General features: G+C 36.7%; 2 protein-coding genes across 5 annotated transcripts in view; one reads left to right on the plus strand and one right to left on the minus strand.

Moving 5' to 3' along the window:
• Positions 1-1159: 1159 nt before the first annotated feature.
• LOC110833711 (uncharacterized) lies at positions 1160-8565 on the minus strand. Of its 3 annotated transcripts, none has more exons than XM_022072112.2 (4): positions 8178-8496; positions 5726-5833; positions 4260-4370; positions 1160-1988 (listed from the first exon to the last, which is right to left on the minus strand). In XM_022072112.2, exons 1-4 carry the CDS (start codon positions 8403-8405, stop codon positions 1764-1766), a joined length of 672 nt encoding a protein of 223 aa, XP_021927804.1. In that variant the 5' UTR covers positions 8406-8496; the 3' UTR covers positions 1160-1763. The 3 variants fall into 3 exon arrangements, with proteins under 3 accessions (XP_021927804.1, XP_021927806.1, XP_021927805.1); XM_022072114.2 differs by lacking the exon at positions 8178-8496 and adding an exon at positions 7236-7502; XM_022072113.2 differs by lacking the exon at positions 5726-5833 and having other exon boundaries at positions 8178-8565.
• A 2493-nt stretch (positions 8566-11058) lies between these two features.
• Cubn (Cubilin) overlaps positions 11059-18664 on the plus strand; it is a 218656-nt gene continuing 211050 nt past the window's right edge. Inside the window, exons 1-4 of one of the 2 annotated variants that reach the window (XM_087357091.1) lie at positions 11059-11428; positions 12151-12250; positions 14310-14413; positions 17465-17594. In XM_087357091.1, coding sequence (XP_087213217.1) covers positions 14331-14413; positions 17465-17594 — 213 coding nt within the window. In that variant the 5' untranslated portion in view covers positions 11059-11428; positions 12151-12250; positions 14310-14330. Of the gene's footprint in view, positions 11429-11452; positions 11472-12150; positions 12251-14309; positions 14414-17464; positions 17595-18664 lie in introns of those variants that run through there. The other variant, XM_087357090.1, reaches the window with a different exon arrangement.

Genomic DNA, 18664 nt, shown 5'->3' on the forward strand with positions numbered 1-18664 from the left:
ACGTATATGAACAGGTCCCAGTCCGAGAAAAGGATGGAAGGATCCTGTTCATATGGACCTGTCGTCAGACAGAACACTAAATAATAATAATAAGTACCTAAGATCAGGTTATGTCATTAGCATATAATAAGACCAACAATACAAATTATAAGAAAGCATGTGTATATCAAATGGAAAATGTGGAAATGGAAATGAAAATACATCAAACCAAAACCACCCAATGCAGGAAAAATACAAAATATTATCTCCTCTACCGCATACATCTGGTAACACCATCTGTGACCCAAGAATACAGTCCTATATACAAAGCCATGGAAGTACTCAGAAGAATCCTTGAGAGTTGGCAGCCTCCTTGCTAGGGAAGGGGATCCAAATTGGAGAAATTTAAAAGCTAGGCTGGCTGAAGGAATTTGTTAGATACACCATATGGTCCGCTTCCTTGTATTTGCTGTATCTGCTATTATTCTCAACTTCCAAAATCTTAATTTCATCCTATTTTACCCTATGGGCATGCTAGGCTGATTTTGATTTTTTTAGAAGACGTATGGCAGAAGCTCTGCTATTTAGGCTCTGAACTGTCCCTCCTTTGGCATGTGGCAAATGATTTGATTTGAGGTTTAGGTAGCGGCCAGTATGGGTGCGTTTTCTATAAACTTAAGTGGTCGGTGTCAACTCCTTTCTGATAACCAGAATATCTAGAAAAGGGAGCACACTGTCTGTCTACATGTAGCAACTTGAGATCTGCTTAAGAGATTTTTATTTAGTTATATGTTGGGGAGATTTACTAAAATTTTCCCAGGCTTGGATGCTTTGGTTCTGCATTGAGATGCTACATGCTTTTTGTATTAGAAGAGAGCTGTTGATGTCATTTGCATGTGTTCATATTTCAGGGTTCGAGCTTGTGATATAATGCAGGAATTAACGTTAGATATGCTCTAGTGACCTGTGGGTTCTTACAGTCAACTTCTGTATTATACTGGTTTCTGTGCTCTGCTGGCAGATTGTGACCATTCAGGGTCACAGAAAGCAATTTAAAGGTGTATGAGATAAGATTAGAGAATGCAAAATGTAGTATTTCAAACACAAAAGACATTTGAGGTTGATGATTGTAGGGGTATTTTAGAGGTTATGTATTCCTGTTCACTCTAAAAGAGGTCAGTCAGAAGTAAGTGTTCTTGTTTATCTTTCCATATGAATACACTCAAATTGGCATAAATAATTCCTTTCAAAACTCCTCACTCAACTACATTATTGTATCATTTAATTTGATGCTGTACAAACTTATCATGTGATGTTCAGTATTTACATAGAATTAAATATTTATTTTAAAAATCTTTTAGTAAATTCTTCAAGGACATTTTCAAGGTGCAGTGCTTAATGTTTGAAGGTTTTCAATTTGAACTGTTGGAATGACTGACATTTTCATGGTTCTCTTCAGTCTCACCAAGCATATGCCTAGGTATTGGCTTCAGACAATACTACTGCTTTTTTCCCTCCACTTCACAATGCATGATATTACTTATCTCCTTTTGACACCAGACAACCTTTGCAGTTGATACATTGTTATATTAAGTAACTTGCAGACTGAAACATATCTTCTTAAATATGTTATTAAAGAGGTTCATTATCTGGACAAGGTATTATCTGGTACTGCTTGCTATCATTGTGTGTTTGTGAGTGTGTGTGCATCCCTTGCATGTGTAAGTGTTTTCACTAAATCAGTGCAAATTTTACTGCTTGTCTTGTACTTGATGTGAATTGCATTACAGTTCTGTCACTTCCTTTGACCTGCGAGGATCTTCAGTGAAGCTGCCAGAGAAGTACCACTCATCATGCATTGTTTTGTAATTGTGGTAGTATTGCTGATCGTCACACAGATGACCCTGAGGGTAGAACAACTTCATTCCTCCAATTGGGAACGTGGATACAGCTGCAGTAACATCTGGTAAGTTGGCAGCATGTTTTGAGTCTGGTGACTTGAAATTGTGCTGTAAACAGTGAAAATTAAATTGTTTTTGTTTATAAATTTGTGTGTCTACTTGTCTATTTACTGGAATGTTCACTGTCAAGTTCTGGTCTATGCTGATGATATTAATTTATTGGGTGGAAACATGAATATCATAAAAAAAAACAGTAGGTTTATTAGATGCGAGTAACTTGAAAGTGGTCAAGGAAATCTAAGTATTATATATATATTCATGTGTCATCACCAGACTAGAGGACAAAAGCATTGTACAGCAGGTTTTTAAATATGACTCCTGAGGGTGCATGAGAGGAAATGAGGGAGGAGTTGTATGAATTGAAGGTCTAGGTCCAGTAGGTCTTTTAGGTAGGGGCATGCTACAGCTATAAACCTATTGCAAAATGTTGGTCTCACCTGATATTTTATTTTTAGTACCTTGGTACACTATCTTTGTATGAAGAAAGAGTTGAATCTTGAAAATACAACTTCAAATATACAAAAACTAAATGTTTTTGTCAGCTATGTATTTTTTATCACTGTCCATGCTCAGAAGAGCAGTGCCAGCTATTGAAGGCAGACCAGATGTTTCACCATCATCTGATTCATCACCAATGTCTGTACTACTGGCATCAGTGTAATCTGCATGTATTTGCGCATATTTCATAAGTAGGGTTTGAGGTTTTTCACAGTGGTGAGTCCAAAGATGGCTGTCTTCTGGGTTGTAGCGCCATGTAGTTTGGTAAAAGTTTACCAACATTTCACAGGTCTTTGCTGCCTCCAACGGTGCTTTAGTCACAATGCGAAGACACTTGGATCGCAACACTTCCGGATATGGCAGCTGGCAGCTGACCTCCAGATCAGGCACGCTTAATCCATCATAGGATGGATGAGCTTCTTATAGAGCAGCACACCGTTCCCGATGGACAGGCAGTGGCATGCCCCCCACCCTGCTCCTGTTGGTTCCCAGGCCCTCACATGATTCTGTCTCCACTCGCCACCGGTCAGACCAAGTTATCTGCCTTGAATGTAGGTTTCCTATATCTTTAACCAATTCCACGCACATGTCCTTGATAACGGAGGTAGCATGGACCTCTGAAATGTGGTAAACTTCTAACAGAATACATGGTGCTACGGCCCAGAAGACAGCCATCTTAGTGCATAATTCAATTACCATGTTCCATCAAATTCATCCAGCTACAGAGATGTTGCTAATAGATGATTACGCTGCAGTTAATAAGTTCTTTGCAAATGAAGTTAAAGTAGATGGACTGTTGTGTTAAAGTTGAACAATTCAGTACATTAGCTTCATCATGTATGGTTTTTCATCTTACTGTTTTCAGGTCTGTATCACTCTCCTTCAGAAAATTATAAATGTGAGTGAGGTTTCCATATTAAGTAACTGGAGTATTCAATTTTCATATATTTTCTTGTTGTGACAGTTTCAACCTGTGTTCTGTAGAGTGGAGTTAACCATTAGTTAAGGAGTTAATTTGAATTCTTAGAGGTGTGATTTTGAAGCCAAATTTTACGTATATTTCACCATCAGATGGATAATTAACTATAGAAATCTGTTGCCATACAAAATTTTACAATTCTGCCTTAAATGGCACCAGTATTGTTTCGGCCCCAGTAGTTTGTATGTCTGTCACGTTGGTATCATTGAAGACTGGAAATTGAAATGTATGGAGGTGATGTAGTCAACATTGGCATAGTATTTCATACAAGTTCTATAAAGATTGAGGAATTGGTTTGACCAGACACATCTACAACATCCACATGGGACAGGAGACTTATTTTCTGTGTGTACACTAAGACCAAACCACATAAATTGCATTTGGTTAGCACTAAACAACTTACTAATTTCCATGGACCAGAATTCTTAGCTAGTCAAGGAATTCCCTCACACTATAAAATACGAAGGTACGTTACCATGTTCACAAGAGCCTGCCACTGATCCCTATCCTAAGCTAGATGATTCCAATTCACATCCCCAAACTTAACATTAATGTTATCCTCCAACCTATGCCTAAGTCTTCCGAGTGGTCTTATCTGTTCAGGCTTTGCAGCAAAAATTTTGTATGCATTTCTAATCTCTCCATGTGTGCTACATGCCATGCTTTGTCTCATCTTTCTTGACCTAATAATATTTGGCAAATAGTACAAATTATGAAGCTTCTCATTGTGCAATATTCTCCAGCATCCCACCACTTCATTTCCCTTCATCAGCTGAGTACGCTAAGGCAAACGTGGCAGAGCTTTACGACAGGATGGTTAAGCACATTGGAGTGTGGCTTACATTAAGGATGCCAGTGCATGCTGGGGACATGGCTTCTAGGGTCGTGATGGTTGATGTTCCATTGTAGCCTGCTGCATCTGTTGTCCATATTGGGCTCGTGGTCTTTGACATCTGAAACATGGTAATTTAAGTGTTAATAACACTGCAGTGGGAGGTCTACTGGTTAGGAGAAATTCAACATAGTACCATGCAGTGAGTTATACTGGGCAGTGCAAGTTTTCCATGATCTGTAGAGAGAAGCATTTGTCAAACACTTTGCTGTTATCTGTGGTAGGGAACATGAGTCAGTTGATTTTGCTGCGTTATTGAAGCAAATTGTTTTCTGGATATTAACCATCGTCCAAGATTAAATAAAATCAATAAAAAACCACGACGTTTCGGAGATGGGAGTCTATCTCCGTCTTCAGGTAAAATGTACTCTTTTGGGCCCAATCGATAGAGCTAATCCCTATCTCCAGAGATATGTCTGCAAGATAGTTTTCAAGTGCATTCAAAGGAACACAGATTGCAGGTGTTTGAGAACCGGGTGTTGCGGAGGATATTTGGGCCTAAGAGGGAAGACGATGGGGTCTGGAGAAAACTGCATAATGACGAGCTTAAAAATCTGTACTCCTCCCCCAGTATTGTCAGGGTGATTAAGTCGAGAAGAATGAGATGGGCTGGGCATGTAGCGTGCATGGATGGGACAAGAGGTGTGCACCGGGTACTGTTGGGAAGCCTGAGAGGAAGAGACCTCTGGGGAGACCTAGATGTAGATGGGAGGATAATCTCAGGCAAGATCTTTGGGAGATAAGAGTCGAAGAAGACAGGATTTTGTTGGCCCAGGACAGGATCCAGTGGAGGGCTTTGGTTAATTCGGTGATGAACCTTCGGGTTCCGTAAGCCATCTGGTTGGTTGGGTCCACTATTTGGGAAGCCTGAGGGGAAGAGACCTCTGGGGAGACCTAGACGTAGATGGGAGGATAATCTCAGGCGGGATCTATGGGAGATAGGAGTTGAAGGAGACTGGATTTTGTTGGCCCAGGACAGGGTCCGGTGGAGGGCTTTGGTTAATTCGGTGATGAATCTTCAGGTTGAGTAAGTCATCTAGTTAGTTAGTTAGTTATTATGTTTTCAAACTGATAGAAATGCTTATGTTTTTCATTCTACACAGGTCTTTCCTACTGCATGTGAACCCTGAACATTGGTTGGCAGTGCAAAAAATGTGTGGAGGCAGTATGTCAGGAATTAACATATTTCTAAAGAGGGGTAATTGATAGACTTGTGCCACATGACTTGCTTATCAGTTGGGAAATGGAAATCTGTAATTATCTGCATATTTCACGTTTTTTTTTGGTGTGTGATTTATATGCAGATTTATGAAGTGATCTGTCATGGACAATGCCACTGTTTGACTTAACAGTGAATGCAAAAAAAAACTAACTTGTGATCTCAGTAAAGTGAAGTTTGTGTTTATGTTTACTCACTGTTTGTGTTGCACTTGTCTGTTCAGACGTCTGCTTTTTGCAGCAGATGCAGCGCCTTACAGTGTCACTGCAGAATGTAGAGATACTTTCTAGAATGACCATGGTGATCTGCAAGCATCACAGTGTCATGGGGCAGAGACTATACTTTACCTTTGTCTTAAATGAAAAGTCTTGCAGTTTTTTTGTAAACAGTTCATTCTTCGTAAAATCAAGAATTTACATAACTGAAGTCTGCCGTGGACCTTATGATTACCATCGTTATTATTACGTAGCAGTGAAGGAGTGTGCGTTGGGTGGTTCTGACCTTATTTGTTTAAAGCTCTCATTAAAGGTCATCCTCAATTTCTTAGTCCATGTGGCATGTGATTTCTTAATAGTTTCAGAAGTCTGTCTGTCTTTGCAGTCTATTAAGAAGTTTAAAACAGTTGATTTCATATTTAAATATTTGTTCATCTCTTTTGCTTCCATGTCTATAAAAAGTGTTGGCAAGTCAGGTTTTTTGTTGTACGATGAAGTTATGTCAATTAATTGATCATAAAACAGGTTTTTATGGGTCAAAATAGTACATATATGTAGTTAGCATTTATGGAAGAATGTTGACTGGAGGTACAGTCTTATATGAGGTTCATCAGAACAAAACTTCTTTTCAGAAATTGGTGCGTTAATATAACGCACCCAATGATGTGCTAATTTTTCCATATTCCAAATAGGGGGAATAAGTTTTGTGGATCTCAGAACTTATCCTGTGGTCAAGTTATCAAGTTTTTCTACTTTTATGAATTGCAGAGATCATGCAGTGAGTTGCATGTTAATGGATGGATAATGTAATAATGAGTTAATTTTGAGAGGAGAGACGGACTTAACGTTAATTTTTATTTGTTCACAGAATTCACCCTCATAGGTTCATGCTACAACCACACTAGTATTTTTCACTTTATAAAAAGATTTTCTGTATAAAAATGTATTTAAATATTTCTAGTTAGCGTATTAGATGGTACTATATTCTGGTGAATTTTATTTCATAATATATGTACCTGTTCAGTGTTAACATTTATAAGATTCATAGATCTTACACTAGAATACATGATACATTTTGTATTTTGTGTTCATATAGCTTATGTAAAGATTTATTTAATTATTCTACTGTACTGATAGTAATGGAAATATAACAGTTCCAGTGTTTTATAAAGAGACTCTACTTTCTCTAAAATAAACACTGGACATTCGACAGCCACACACATATTGATTTCTGCCACCTATAAAATACACCCACACAAACAGATGTTATCCTTTAGGATCATAACAAATTTAGGTACTTCCAGAACAAGAAATTTACTAAATATAAAGTTTATTCAATATTTTATTCTTTAGAATTTGTTGCTTAAGTTTTAGTCATATTTAATTCCATTCTTAATAAAGTTAATCATTTATTATAACCAGAAACATGTCAAAGAGACGATGTCGAACAGATTGTTTTTCGTAATAATTGTAGTCGCTTTGAATATGTTACCTGTCAGAAGTGCATACTGCTGCCAGTCTTGTGACACTGTTTGGCATACCAACGCATTACTATTATCAGAAACCTACTCACCTTTTGTGTCCTTCTTGTACGAAGGTGATCAGGGTCAAAGATAATGCCCTAGTGCCTACCACCTTGCTGATAAAGGGGAAGGTCAGCTACTCTAGCCAGTGTATTGTAGTAATGAATAACTAAGAACCCCAGACATGGGTAAATATATATGGCAGCTCTGGACAGATGCAATATATTTGAAGTTACTGTATTTTAATTTTCTTGGAGGAAACATATGGTAGCCCCTTATTAATAGAATATTTTCAAAATGTAAAGTTGATCTGATTTAATTAACTTGAGTAAATGAATGGTAGTTACTTAGTGTTATGGGACCTGAGAGGTGATTGACCAAAAAAGCCATTAGACCCTATTATGAATCAGCTCATCAATACAACTATGTTTATTTCTGATATACTCAAGTCTGCGTCAGATTTTTACAAAAATTTTCCAATCAGAACTTATATTTTCTCTTGTTTGCTATGAGTTCTGCCCAACTTAGTCTTCCTAATTTTCCCTGAGACATTACAGAGTAAAAATTATTGTACCATACTTAGGTTGTTTAACATTATCAACATTTACTAAGATGTTAAAAATAATAAATAATATATTTTGTTTATATCTTAACATATACCAAGGTTTTGAATATAATACAAGAGAATGAAGGTGATCTAGAGAAAACCATGTTTCAGTTGAGTAATTTATCAATTTCACAAAATCAAAGAGTATTTTATTTCAAATTAAACATTCAATCAGCTTTAAGATAGTGTTACTTGATACAATGTTATAGCAAATTACACATTTTAACCCTTTAAGCCATTAGCCCAAGAGTATGCTTGCATCTGGAAGCGTCCTTTATCAGCAGTATCCCGAGTACGTACTCACCACTTTCAGGGACCAGAAGGAGTTAATTAGACTGATTAATGTAGAAAGAGTCTTGTGGTTTAAAAATACCAGATAGCGAGGAATGTGATGCATATATGGAAAGTGATAAAGCAGACAAGTCACTGAGCAGTTTACTACTGAAATAACCATTGATTGAAAGTAGGAAAAAATTGACAATTCATACGTCAAAAATTTCTTACTGATAGGCCATTTAAATATCGCCACCATATTATATACATTTAACTACTGAATAAAAGGGTTAATTATCTTAGCTGTGATATAACATATAACTGCGATCAATATATAAATAAAAATCTTAATAAATTTCAAAATATATTTGGGGTTATATCACAAACATTAAAAGAAAGATTACACATGAAACAGTGTTGAGTATCTACGAAGTTACGGTGGTGATGGTATTATTAAATCACAGAGAATCAAAGAGTGAAAATTAAAGATCAGAGATGCATACCAGAAATGGAGATGAAATTTCTAACCTCTGTAGTAAAATAGAATAAGTAATGAAGATATAAGAACAGATTTAGTCAGATTTTCATTGAGTTAAGCATAAAAGAAAATAGAATTAGAAGGAAAGAGGGTGTTGAAAGAATAGATAGAATCCATATTCATAAACTGTAAAATGTATGGTGGAAGACATATGGGAGAACTGAGGAAAAAAATGTAGAGCTCTGCATAAAGGAGGCCAGAACAGGCAAATGCCCACACCTTGGACTTAAGAAGACAAAGAGTGTGATGTCACCTTAAGAAGTAAATTAACAGATCTGTATGAAGGCGGTATTCTGATATGTCTGGAGAAACTGAGAAGGTGTGTGAAGAAACCTTAGACAGAAAAGGAAACCGTGAAACTGATATTTGCGCAAGACGCATTACTGATGTGCTAAGGCTCACTGTAACTTGTTTTCAAAATGAATAAAAATACGCTGTAACGCAAAATACAGAATGTACTGTCTATAGATTACGAGAAAAGCCCTGCGAGGGGAAGTCGTTTCTGGTGCGGTGCGGGGGGAATGTTTACTGTCCGGTGGACTAGAGGGCTGCTATTGGTGGGAAGTGTGACACGCCAGAGAGTTATGCTACTACAACACAGACTGAAAACATCAAGAAGTTGAGATTAGCGTGTATTGAGTGCGTCTGTACTGTGTCCTATGGGTGTTGTGATAATATTCTATGATAATCATAGGTGATTTAAAGATGTCGAGTGTACGTAAACAGGGGAAAACTATTCACAGGGAAACGCGGGAAATAATATCCAGCGTAGTGAAGCTGTGTGACTGCAAAGGATTAGGAAGGATACTGCCCACATGTGGAACAACTGGAACAACAATACTGGGAACGGGACGGGGTTGTTGCTGACGTGATCGACTCAATTATTATTGCCAATCTAAATGACAATAGCGATGACGAAGAGACTTCTTGTGAAGATGTTGAGTTTGAAGAAGCAACTGACTTTTCTGACTCCGAGCTCGCTCGGCCACTGTGAGGTAATTTTAAAGCAATACTCGTTAGAACTTATGAAAGCCTTTTGTCTGTTGTTCCTTAAACTTTATTCGTGTAACGCATTTGTGAAAAAGACATGGACACATTGTCTGAACGTTATCTGCGAGAGAAACTTTTAAAATTTCACTGAGGTTCCGGTAGATGGTAGCACCCATTCTCCAAAGCGTATGTTTTCATGAAACAGGCCAGTCGCCATGAAACTGCAGGAGAAGGCACGATGCTTGGACTGGTTTATTGAAAAGAAATCTGTTACACAGGTCCAAAGACGTTTCAGAACGACGTATCACAATACCATCGATACAAACAGCTTAAGGAGGCCGGAAGTGTTTTGCACAAGAAAGGTGCATAGAGTGCAGCGCACATGGATGGAGCTTGAGTATCGTTTGGACATTGTACGTATGACAAATGGTGCCCTTGTTGAATGCATGTAATGTTCATTATAACGTAGAGTTTCTCTTGCAGATGACCCTCTGTCTGTGTCTTTTCACAAAGGTTTTATTCTCGAGTAAAGTTGTAAAGATAATTTCTTTACACTCTGTATGCTGTAAAGGCCCTGGCATTCTGCAGTACCAGTGCAGAAGGAACTTACAAAATTGAGCAACTATACAGTAATATGTTGACTGACTGCTTTTTTATATTTTCAGTGATAACTGCTAACCTATTGTTCTTAGGTTTATAAAAATTGTGTGTAATGTCATTCATGTTTTGATATGGCAGGTAACACAAAACAATACAAAAAATTCTGTAACACTGCCAGTTTCAGTATTACTGGTATTACATGGGGGTGAAGAAGAAAGATGCAACAGAGTCAGTAATGGAAATGAAGTTCTTGGATGTACACAAATGGATAGGAGTAAAATGATGAAATGTAAGTAGAATTAGAAATATTCTAAAGAAGATGAATGGAAGGAATATAGGTGATTAGGATATTTGCATAGTTTAGAAGACACCCAAATCAAGCTTACCTTCATACACAGGAAAGTAGAACAGAATACTCACTTTCCAAAAAAAAGGGACGGGATGTCGTAGCCAGAACAGGAAGGTCTCCTGTATCCTGAAGTTAAGACGGTGTTTTGAGATGGAGCATTTTCACTTGTTGAAAAGTGTCACTGGTATGAACTTCTGAAGCTGTGGTTACAAAAGAAGTAGAAAGTGGCCTTAGTTTATGTTCTTTCAGGACTTCTGTACATAATTACAAGATTCTGATTATTGTTTGGAGACAGCACTGAGAAATTATATGATCCATGTGGCTGTGGGTGTGTGCTATCAGTCTGCGTAGAATGGATGGTCAAATTACATTGCTGTTGGAGCAGCGTGATAAAATTTGTTCACTGATATTTGTGAGCTTCAGGTTCATGTGGTTGAGAAAGAGTTATTTACTCTAAAATGTAGTTATAATAATTTCTCTAAAAAGTGTTTTTGTATCCGTAAATTCAATTCTTCTTGAATTTCTGAAAATTGTTTTCTGATAATATTTTATTTGGCAGACATGTAATGGTATAAATATAAGAATGAATACTGTTTATTCAGAACTCATCTTATGTAACTGTGGTGAAAGTTCTCATGAGGTTGCACCTGCAAAATTTTATTTTTAATGCCATTGTACTGACCCAGAAATTCTCAGGTCTGGTAACTTGTATATCTGCATTATATGTAGTGGAGTGGTGTAAGATTTATACAGGTACTGGGGATTGAATGCCAGCCAGTTCTGATGCATGTTGTTATACCAAGAGGTAATTGAACTTTAGCTTTGCAGATGTACTAATGGAAGTTCATGTAAGTTTAACACAAGATAACATGCCATTTAAGTTTGCATATGATTCTTTGAACAGTGATTATTTCACACACTCAGCTTATGATTGCAACATGTTAACCTTTATTATGTAGGAAGAAGGAATAATCCCTTCAGCTTCACAAAATATTACAGTGGAGGATGAGTTGGGTATGGAATGTAACATGCATAGAATACTTGAGAAATACATACAAAATTGTTGTCAGAAAATCTAAGAAAAGTACCTGTAGCTGGAAGGATAATAAAAAATTGATTTTAAAGAAGCATATTTTTAGGGTTTGGGCTAGATTCATGTGAACATTATAATGAAACTATTGGATTTCATAAAAGGCAGAGAGTTTTTTTGAGTAGTTGAGTAACTATTAGCTTTACAAGAATATTGTGCTTGATTATAAAAATTCAGATTTTTTTTATGGTTTCAAACACGTGTATCTTCAGGCGTGTGTGTTTGTGAATGTAGTATAATTACATTTTCTGATTCGTACAGAGCTAGAACATTTTTTAGGGTGCACTCACATGACTGAGTACAAATTTCATGTTTTTATAAATGACGGAAACCTCTTTAAGCCTCTTCCCAGAAATGTTGGCTGGACTGCTACAGTCATAATTTGGTGCATCCCTGGATCAGATATTTCATGTTTCATTTCTGATGGTTTGCTGCAGCTGCTGGGAGGATGCGATACTTGACACCTGCTCCGCCCCTCCAGAGCCTGGCTTGCTGCCTTAGTGCTCAACTTTCAGTAGTGAGTGAGAGGCTCCAGAGGTGAGTTGTGGTTATGTTAATAGAATATCAGAATCAAATCCAACCCTATGAATTGAAAGTTTAGGTTGTCTAGCTAATTTGGACAATACTTTGTGTGGTGTGCAAGTCAGGATAAACTGTTTCACTGTGACCTTTGTTTGGAACTCCACATAATATTAAAATAGCAGCCTCACACGTTTTCAGCCAACTGGGGGTTGATACTTTTTTCGAATACCCAAGTTTTGTGTTCATTCTCTAAAATTGGAGTGTGGTATTTAAGTTTTGAATGCTTTAAAAGTGCATTATAGCATATATTTTACAAATTTTTGTGTTTTTTATGTGAAGTTAGAAAAAAAAGGTTGCATTCATCATATGCGCTGATTTAAACCACTGAATGCCGTTTCACTTGCTGCTGCTAATTATTTAGTTGGAGATTTATGGGTTTTTTTATCTTCTAAAGTACTGGGCTAAACCAAAATGTGTTCAATGTTTATAATTCTAGTTCTAATTTTTATGATGTAATAAAAATCTGTTATTTTACACTGAGTTACTTTTGACTAATTAGACAGAAAATAGTTGAAGCTGACATATTTAACATAAAATATTCATTGTATCTAAAAAAATTTAAAGATGTAAGCAAGATTCTTATTTTATTTTAAAAGTTGATGAATAAAATTATACAAAAGAATGTTGTGAAACAGATGAACTGTCCATAATGAATAAATTTTTATGTTCACGGTAAAGCAGTGCATTGTGCTGTAAAATGGCATCAGAAAACAAATCACTGTTGTAATGACACTTCATTGTTTCTAAACTTAAACATAATTAATATTGTTGCAGTTGTTATGTAGAGTTTGGTAGCTGGAAGCCGTTAGTGTGTTTCCCTCAGGGGCCAAACCTAAATCTTTCCCACTATTAATTGCAGACAGAGTTAATTATGGATGCGTGTGTGTTTGTGTTTCTTATCTTAGCTCCTTCTTGCCTTTTGAGAAGTGCAAATTTATTTTAGCAGTACTCATCTAATTGTTATACTCTGTGATGCAGTTTATGTGATGAAAGTTTTATTTTTTGTCGAGATATGCTATTTGTAAGTATTACAGCATGACTTCAATCTAATAGCAGTTGTTTGTAAGAGTATCATTTTTCAGTGGTTGAAGTGTGTTGAGGTTAAACTATCTAAAATCATTAGTTATTGTTCAGATTATTGAAGTTAATTCCAGTATTGTTTATGGAAGGTCAAACAATATGAATAGTGTAAATTATAAATAATATAGAATATATTGTACAATATGATATAGGATATAATATAGCAAATAGTATGGAACTTTTAAATTTGAAAAAATACATATGTACGTACGTACATACATGCATGTGCACGTACAGAGACTCTCCCCCTATATTCCATGGATCCATAAGTTAGTCAATTGAGAATTGGGTGGAATAAGTTGTAATAGTGCAATACATATTTTTAAGTACAATTCATACAATTATAGAATTTACACATATTATAAACAAGGTTCTGTTAAAGTAGTAACAAATACATCCACCCATTACATAAAATAGATTACACTACCCATTTTTATTATGTGAAGAAAAGAAAACCGTAATGAACATTATGACTTATTTGCAAACATTAGAAATTCATGAACAGAATAAAAGGAACAAGGACCTCTGAAACATTCACAAAATTCTGCCAGACTCCACAATGCTACAACCAAGAAGACAGGCATTCTTTTCTTTTCTTTTGTTTTATCTGTCTTAAGGATGGCTTATTGGTAGTAAACGATGTACTTATATGAGAGAAAACTGTGATATTGCATGGAAGTCATCAAAAGTTTTACTATAAATGATGACGTTCCCATCAGGAGGAAATATTATTGGTTCTGTTAAGGTATTTATCAAACTTCTAGACCACCAAGTTCCAGATTGTGAAAGTAAGCCATCTGCCATGTTTGAATGGGATCTTGGTTGACGTGGGGTTCAAACTCGTTTCCTCCCAAGAAACCGGTAAGATACATAAACTTAAAAATAATGTATTTGGTAACAAGTTTGGTGTTATGCATATGACTTGTGTTGGCAGGACTGATGGTGAGCATACACCATGTTTGGGTGCATCTGGGCTGTCTTGTTGCCAGCACTGCTTCCTTTTCTAGAATCAAGAGGACAAGTTGTTTTTGATACACAGTACGTTTGTGGGAATTTTATTAATGTGAATGAATTTTTTTTTCATACAGACGTGTAAATGATATTGACAGGCAAATTTTATTTTCCATCATGTTAAAAGATGTCATTAGTATTTTAGGATGAAGTTGGGAGTTTAGAAGCTAAGAGGGATTATGAGGGGAGTGGGGGAAAGGAACATACCCTCTATGTAGGGGAAATGAAGATGTTAAGCTTATATTGCTAAGCCACCCAGGAACAAAAAATGGAAAATCCAGTATACTATTTAGAAGTGGTTATGTGTAAATTAGGAACTATAACAGTTTTTAGCCGAATTGGCGGCTGAAGCGTGCACCAATCGCATGTACTGTGCCATGGTAGGAAGCAGTGGTGGTGGGTGGAAGGGCGAGATCGTGAGGAAACAACATACAGTGGTGCCAGATGTAGCATTGCTGGATTCCACAACACTATGCAAAGAACATGTAAGAATTGGCAACAACGCAGTGAAGCTACCGAAACCACGGGATTTCTGAACAGACTGAGGTCTAGCTGCTTACCAACAGACCTTCTTTGCGCTGATTGGTCACTCACAAAGAGCAGAACTCGACTCAGCCGCCAATTCCACTGAAAAATACTATAGTGTGCAGGAAAACAGTAAACTGTATAAATAGAAAACATATGGTACATTTAGGAGATTATTTAGACAGAGTTAAACACAACTGGGAATGTAAGGTGAGGAAATGTGATAGATAATATTCAGCTTTTATTAAATGTAAAATTGTATATATGGATAGTCTGTACACTGAGGTAACCACATGTTAAATGGTGTTTTGTCTCACAATAATTTGTGTTTGAAAACATGACTCAACACGAATTGTAACTGAACTGCTTCTCATCTGGCAGTTTTGTTACTGGTACCTGTTTTGGATATTTGAAACCATGATCTATAATTGTACCAAGTTTTATTTCCTTCTTTGCACTCATATCTGGATCAGAACTGTTCTTGCATTCTGTAAGATGTGACATTTAGGAGATAATGTTATTTAAAAGTGAAGCATGAGTGTGATGTTGAATTTTGAGTATATTATTAACCAAATGTCAGTACATCTTTTGGTGAAAATGACAAATGTGTATGAGCTGTCGGATTAAATTAAATGAGGTATGAAAATGGACATTTTTCACAATTTAACAGAATTATATCCTGTTTTACTTAACTCCTCACCGCCGAGAGGCGTAAAATTACGCCCGGCATTTAAATGCTCGGGATTGCAGCTGGGCGTAAAATTACGTCCGGCTTTAAGCCTAATTTCTTCAGCTCATAACTTTGTAACGATTAATGCCAGCGCAATGAGGTTTGTAGTATTCTGTTGTGGAAAGTTTTCTGTGTGTGAAGATCCGGCAACGTTGTTGACAAACCCTTGAACGACTACCTGGGTGTCTAAAAATAGACGACTGGCCTCAGTTTTACAATTGAGAACCCTTCAAGCAGTCGTGTGTTATTTGATGCTGAACAAAGGGCACTTCTAGACGAATTATTGGAAGTGACAATTATAGTAGCTCGGACACTGAGAGTGTAGACTTTGAATATACACAGTTGGTGACACCGGGAACGTTAGCGATTAGTGATAATGAGAGTGAAAATTGTGGTGGCGAAAGCCAGGAAGAAATTGTAGAAGCAAATTCAGGTATTGTTTGCTGCAAGTATATGTGGGAAAATATAGAATCATTTACTGCTTCAAGAGAAGCATTTTGTAATGTATATGGTCCTCGGTTCGACACGGCTCGACTAGATGTCGTGAGTTCATTTGAAATCATTTTCGATACAGCTCTTGTGCAGCTCATTGTAGATGAAACCAACAGATATCCTAAACAAGAAATTTCTAAAAGTGTCCATCCTCTCACATTTCGATCTAGGATTAGGTAGTGGCAAGATGTCACAGTAGACGAAATTTACGTGGTTTTGGCTCTATTTATGTTGATGGGCATTGTTCAAAAGCCTACAATCAGATCTTATTATGCAAACAACCGGCTGCTGTACACTCCGTTCTCAACTTCTGATCAATTTGCTCCCATTGGTCACACACAGAGAGCTCATCTTATAAGGTAAGATTACAAAACCATCTTTTAAGAGGATTTCAGTGAAAAATTCATAATTATATCACATATAGTTCAAAAGTTATGGAAAAAAACGTATTTTACAGCAAAATTTAAACGGGCATTTAAAAATTACTACCGCCGGAACAGCACAACAGCGGTATATGCTGGGTATTTAAAATTCCGCTTCAACAGGTTAAATTATCTGAGGACCGCTTGAAGCTGCAACTTCAATATTAATACTCTTTGAGAGTCATCCAGTAGGTGGTAATATGTACAGCGTTCCATACTTGCATTTGTTAATGGTTCTGAAATATGTTACATCATAAATCTCAATTAGTGGCTAGCGTATGAAATTCTGTGTTGAGTTTTGATGTAAAATATACAATTGAATTTGACTCCAGAGAAAAACAAAGGAAAAATGTATTACAAATATTCTTATAGATCTACAATTTTAGGGTAAAAGCCATGCATGTAACTAATGGTTTTAATAGTTATGGCAGTCTAAACCTGGGGAAATATTACATAACATGTATTTCTATCAACACACTGTTACCAAGAAATTAGTGTACTTTGAAAACTAATTTGCAGAACACTTTCATAATTCACATGATATTTATGAAGGAACTAAGCTGTTCAAACAAATTTGTACGGAATTTGGTTTATTGAGTGAAACTGATATTTACAAAATTTTTAAACTGGAATGACGATATTGTGATTTAGGGCAAAAATTTACTGGTAACCAGGCAGGAAGCAGAAGAAGATGAAGCTATAATTTGACAATCGCATTACATCTCCAGTTTTGTTAATTATCTGTTCGGGTTTCAAAGATGTGGGTTTTTAGGAATGTTTTCACAGTCACTAAGTATACGCTGTATGTCTGACATTTTTTTTTGCAGGTTATGCTTTATTAAAACTGATTTGTAACCAGGTGCAGCTTTTTCATATCCTATCACTGAGAAGATGATAACTGTGTTGCAGGCCGCGAATTTTGACACAAGATGGCCATTTACTGCTGTTCAGCGCTTTAGACCGCAATATCACGCTGCGTACGTCAGGTCGTGGCTATGTCAACCTCGACAGTGAGAATCTCGCATTGCTTGCCAAGACGGTGAGCACGACACCATTCTCTTGCCTCCTGGTCGCGTTTGGCACTTCATGGTTTCTGTGAATCGGTGTACCCTAAGTGAGCTACTTCCTGGCTCACTTCTCTTACCAACCATACCAAGGCTTCATTCCTTTCTTTGTTTTGCCATCCTTCCCTCTGCTTTCTTTTTTCCCTCTTTTTTGGATTCTGGGCAGAATATTAAGGGGAATGAACACCATTTATGAGGAGTTTGACCTCTCCCTCTTTTTTTATATATAGTGGTAATGCGTCACGGTGTTCACATCCTTTGCTTGGTGCACCTGTTAATAACATCTCAGTTTTGTTGGATAATTTTCTTTATCTTTTTGAATGACATGGCCCCGTTGTTGAGTACCTCACAGGTGAATCATTCTGCCTCAGCTTTATTCACATTAGTTACACCGTGAGAGGCCTTTACCTGTTCTGAGTTTCATTCATATTTGTTACATGCCATGTTGCTAACAAAGTCCCACAATTTCTTTTGGTCCTGTCACTGGTGCAATTTTGTCTTCCCTTCTACCACTTCCGAACAATTATTCTCCTAAATACCCATTTTCAGACACCCTCAGTGTTGCCTTAACTCTGTTTTTGTTTCGTTTGTTCTACCATATTCATAATTAATGCGCATTTACTCCTACCATACTCCCACATAACACATTTATTGTATTTTTGGTAGAGCAAATTACCATCAGAATTACACATGGGATTTGTAAAGGTTATGTAATGGTTGTTGCAGTAGTATATAGCTTTTGTAGAGAGACAATTCAATGATTCAGTATAACAGAATTAATTTAAAAAGTTAGTTTTCATTCATGTTTCCATAACCTTGTTGACACGTGTTACTGATGGAATGAGAAAGTAACTCATCCTTGATCTTTGGGTTAACCTCCACATAAATTGACCCTGTTATCAAATACGTGTAAATTGTTTCCCTGTGTGTTTGAGTGTTACTGACCATGTGTTGGTTAAACACTATACGAATTTTAAATGCAGGCTCTTCTGAGTAAGGAAACTAACGTTCGGAATCATAGAAGGCACGGCATTTCTTGACGAAC

The sequence above is a fragment of the Zootermopsis nevadensis genome, unplaced genomic scaffold, assembly GCF_977971745.1.
Source record: "Zootermopsis nevadensis isolate Lab colony 2312 unplaced genomic scaffold, Znev_1.0 Znev_ptg000028l, whole genome shotgun sequence".
Classification (NCBI taxonomy): domain Eukaryota; kingdom Metazoa; phylum Arthropoda; class Insecta; order Blattodea; family Termopsidae; genus Zootermopsis; species Zootermopsis nevadensis.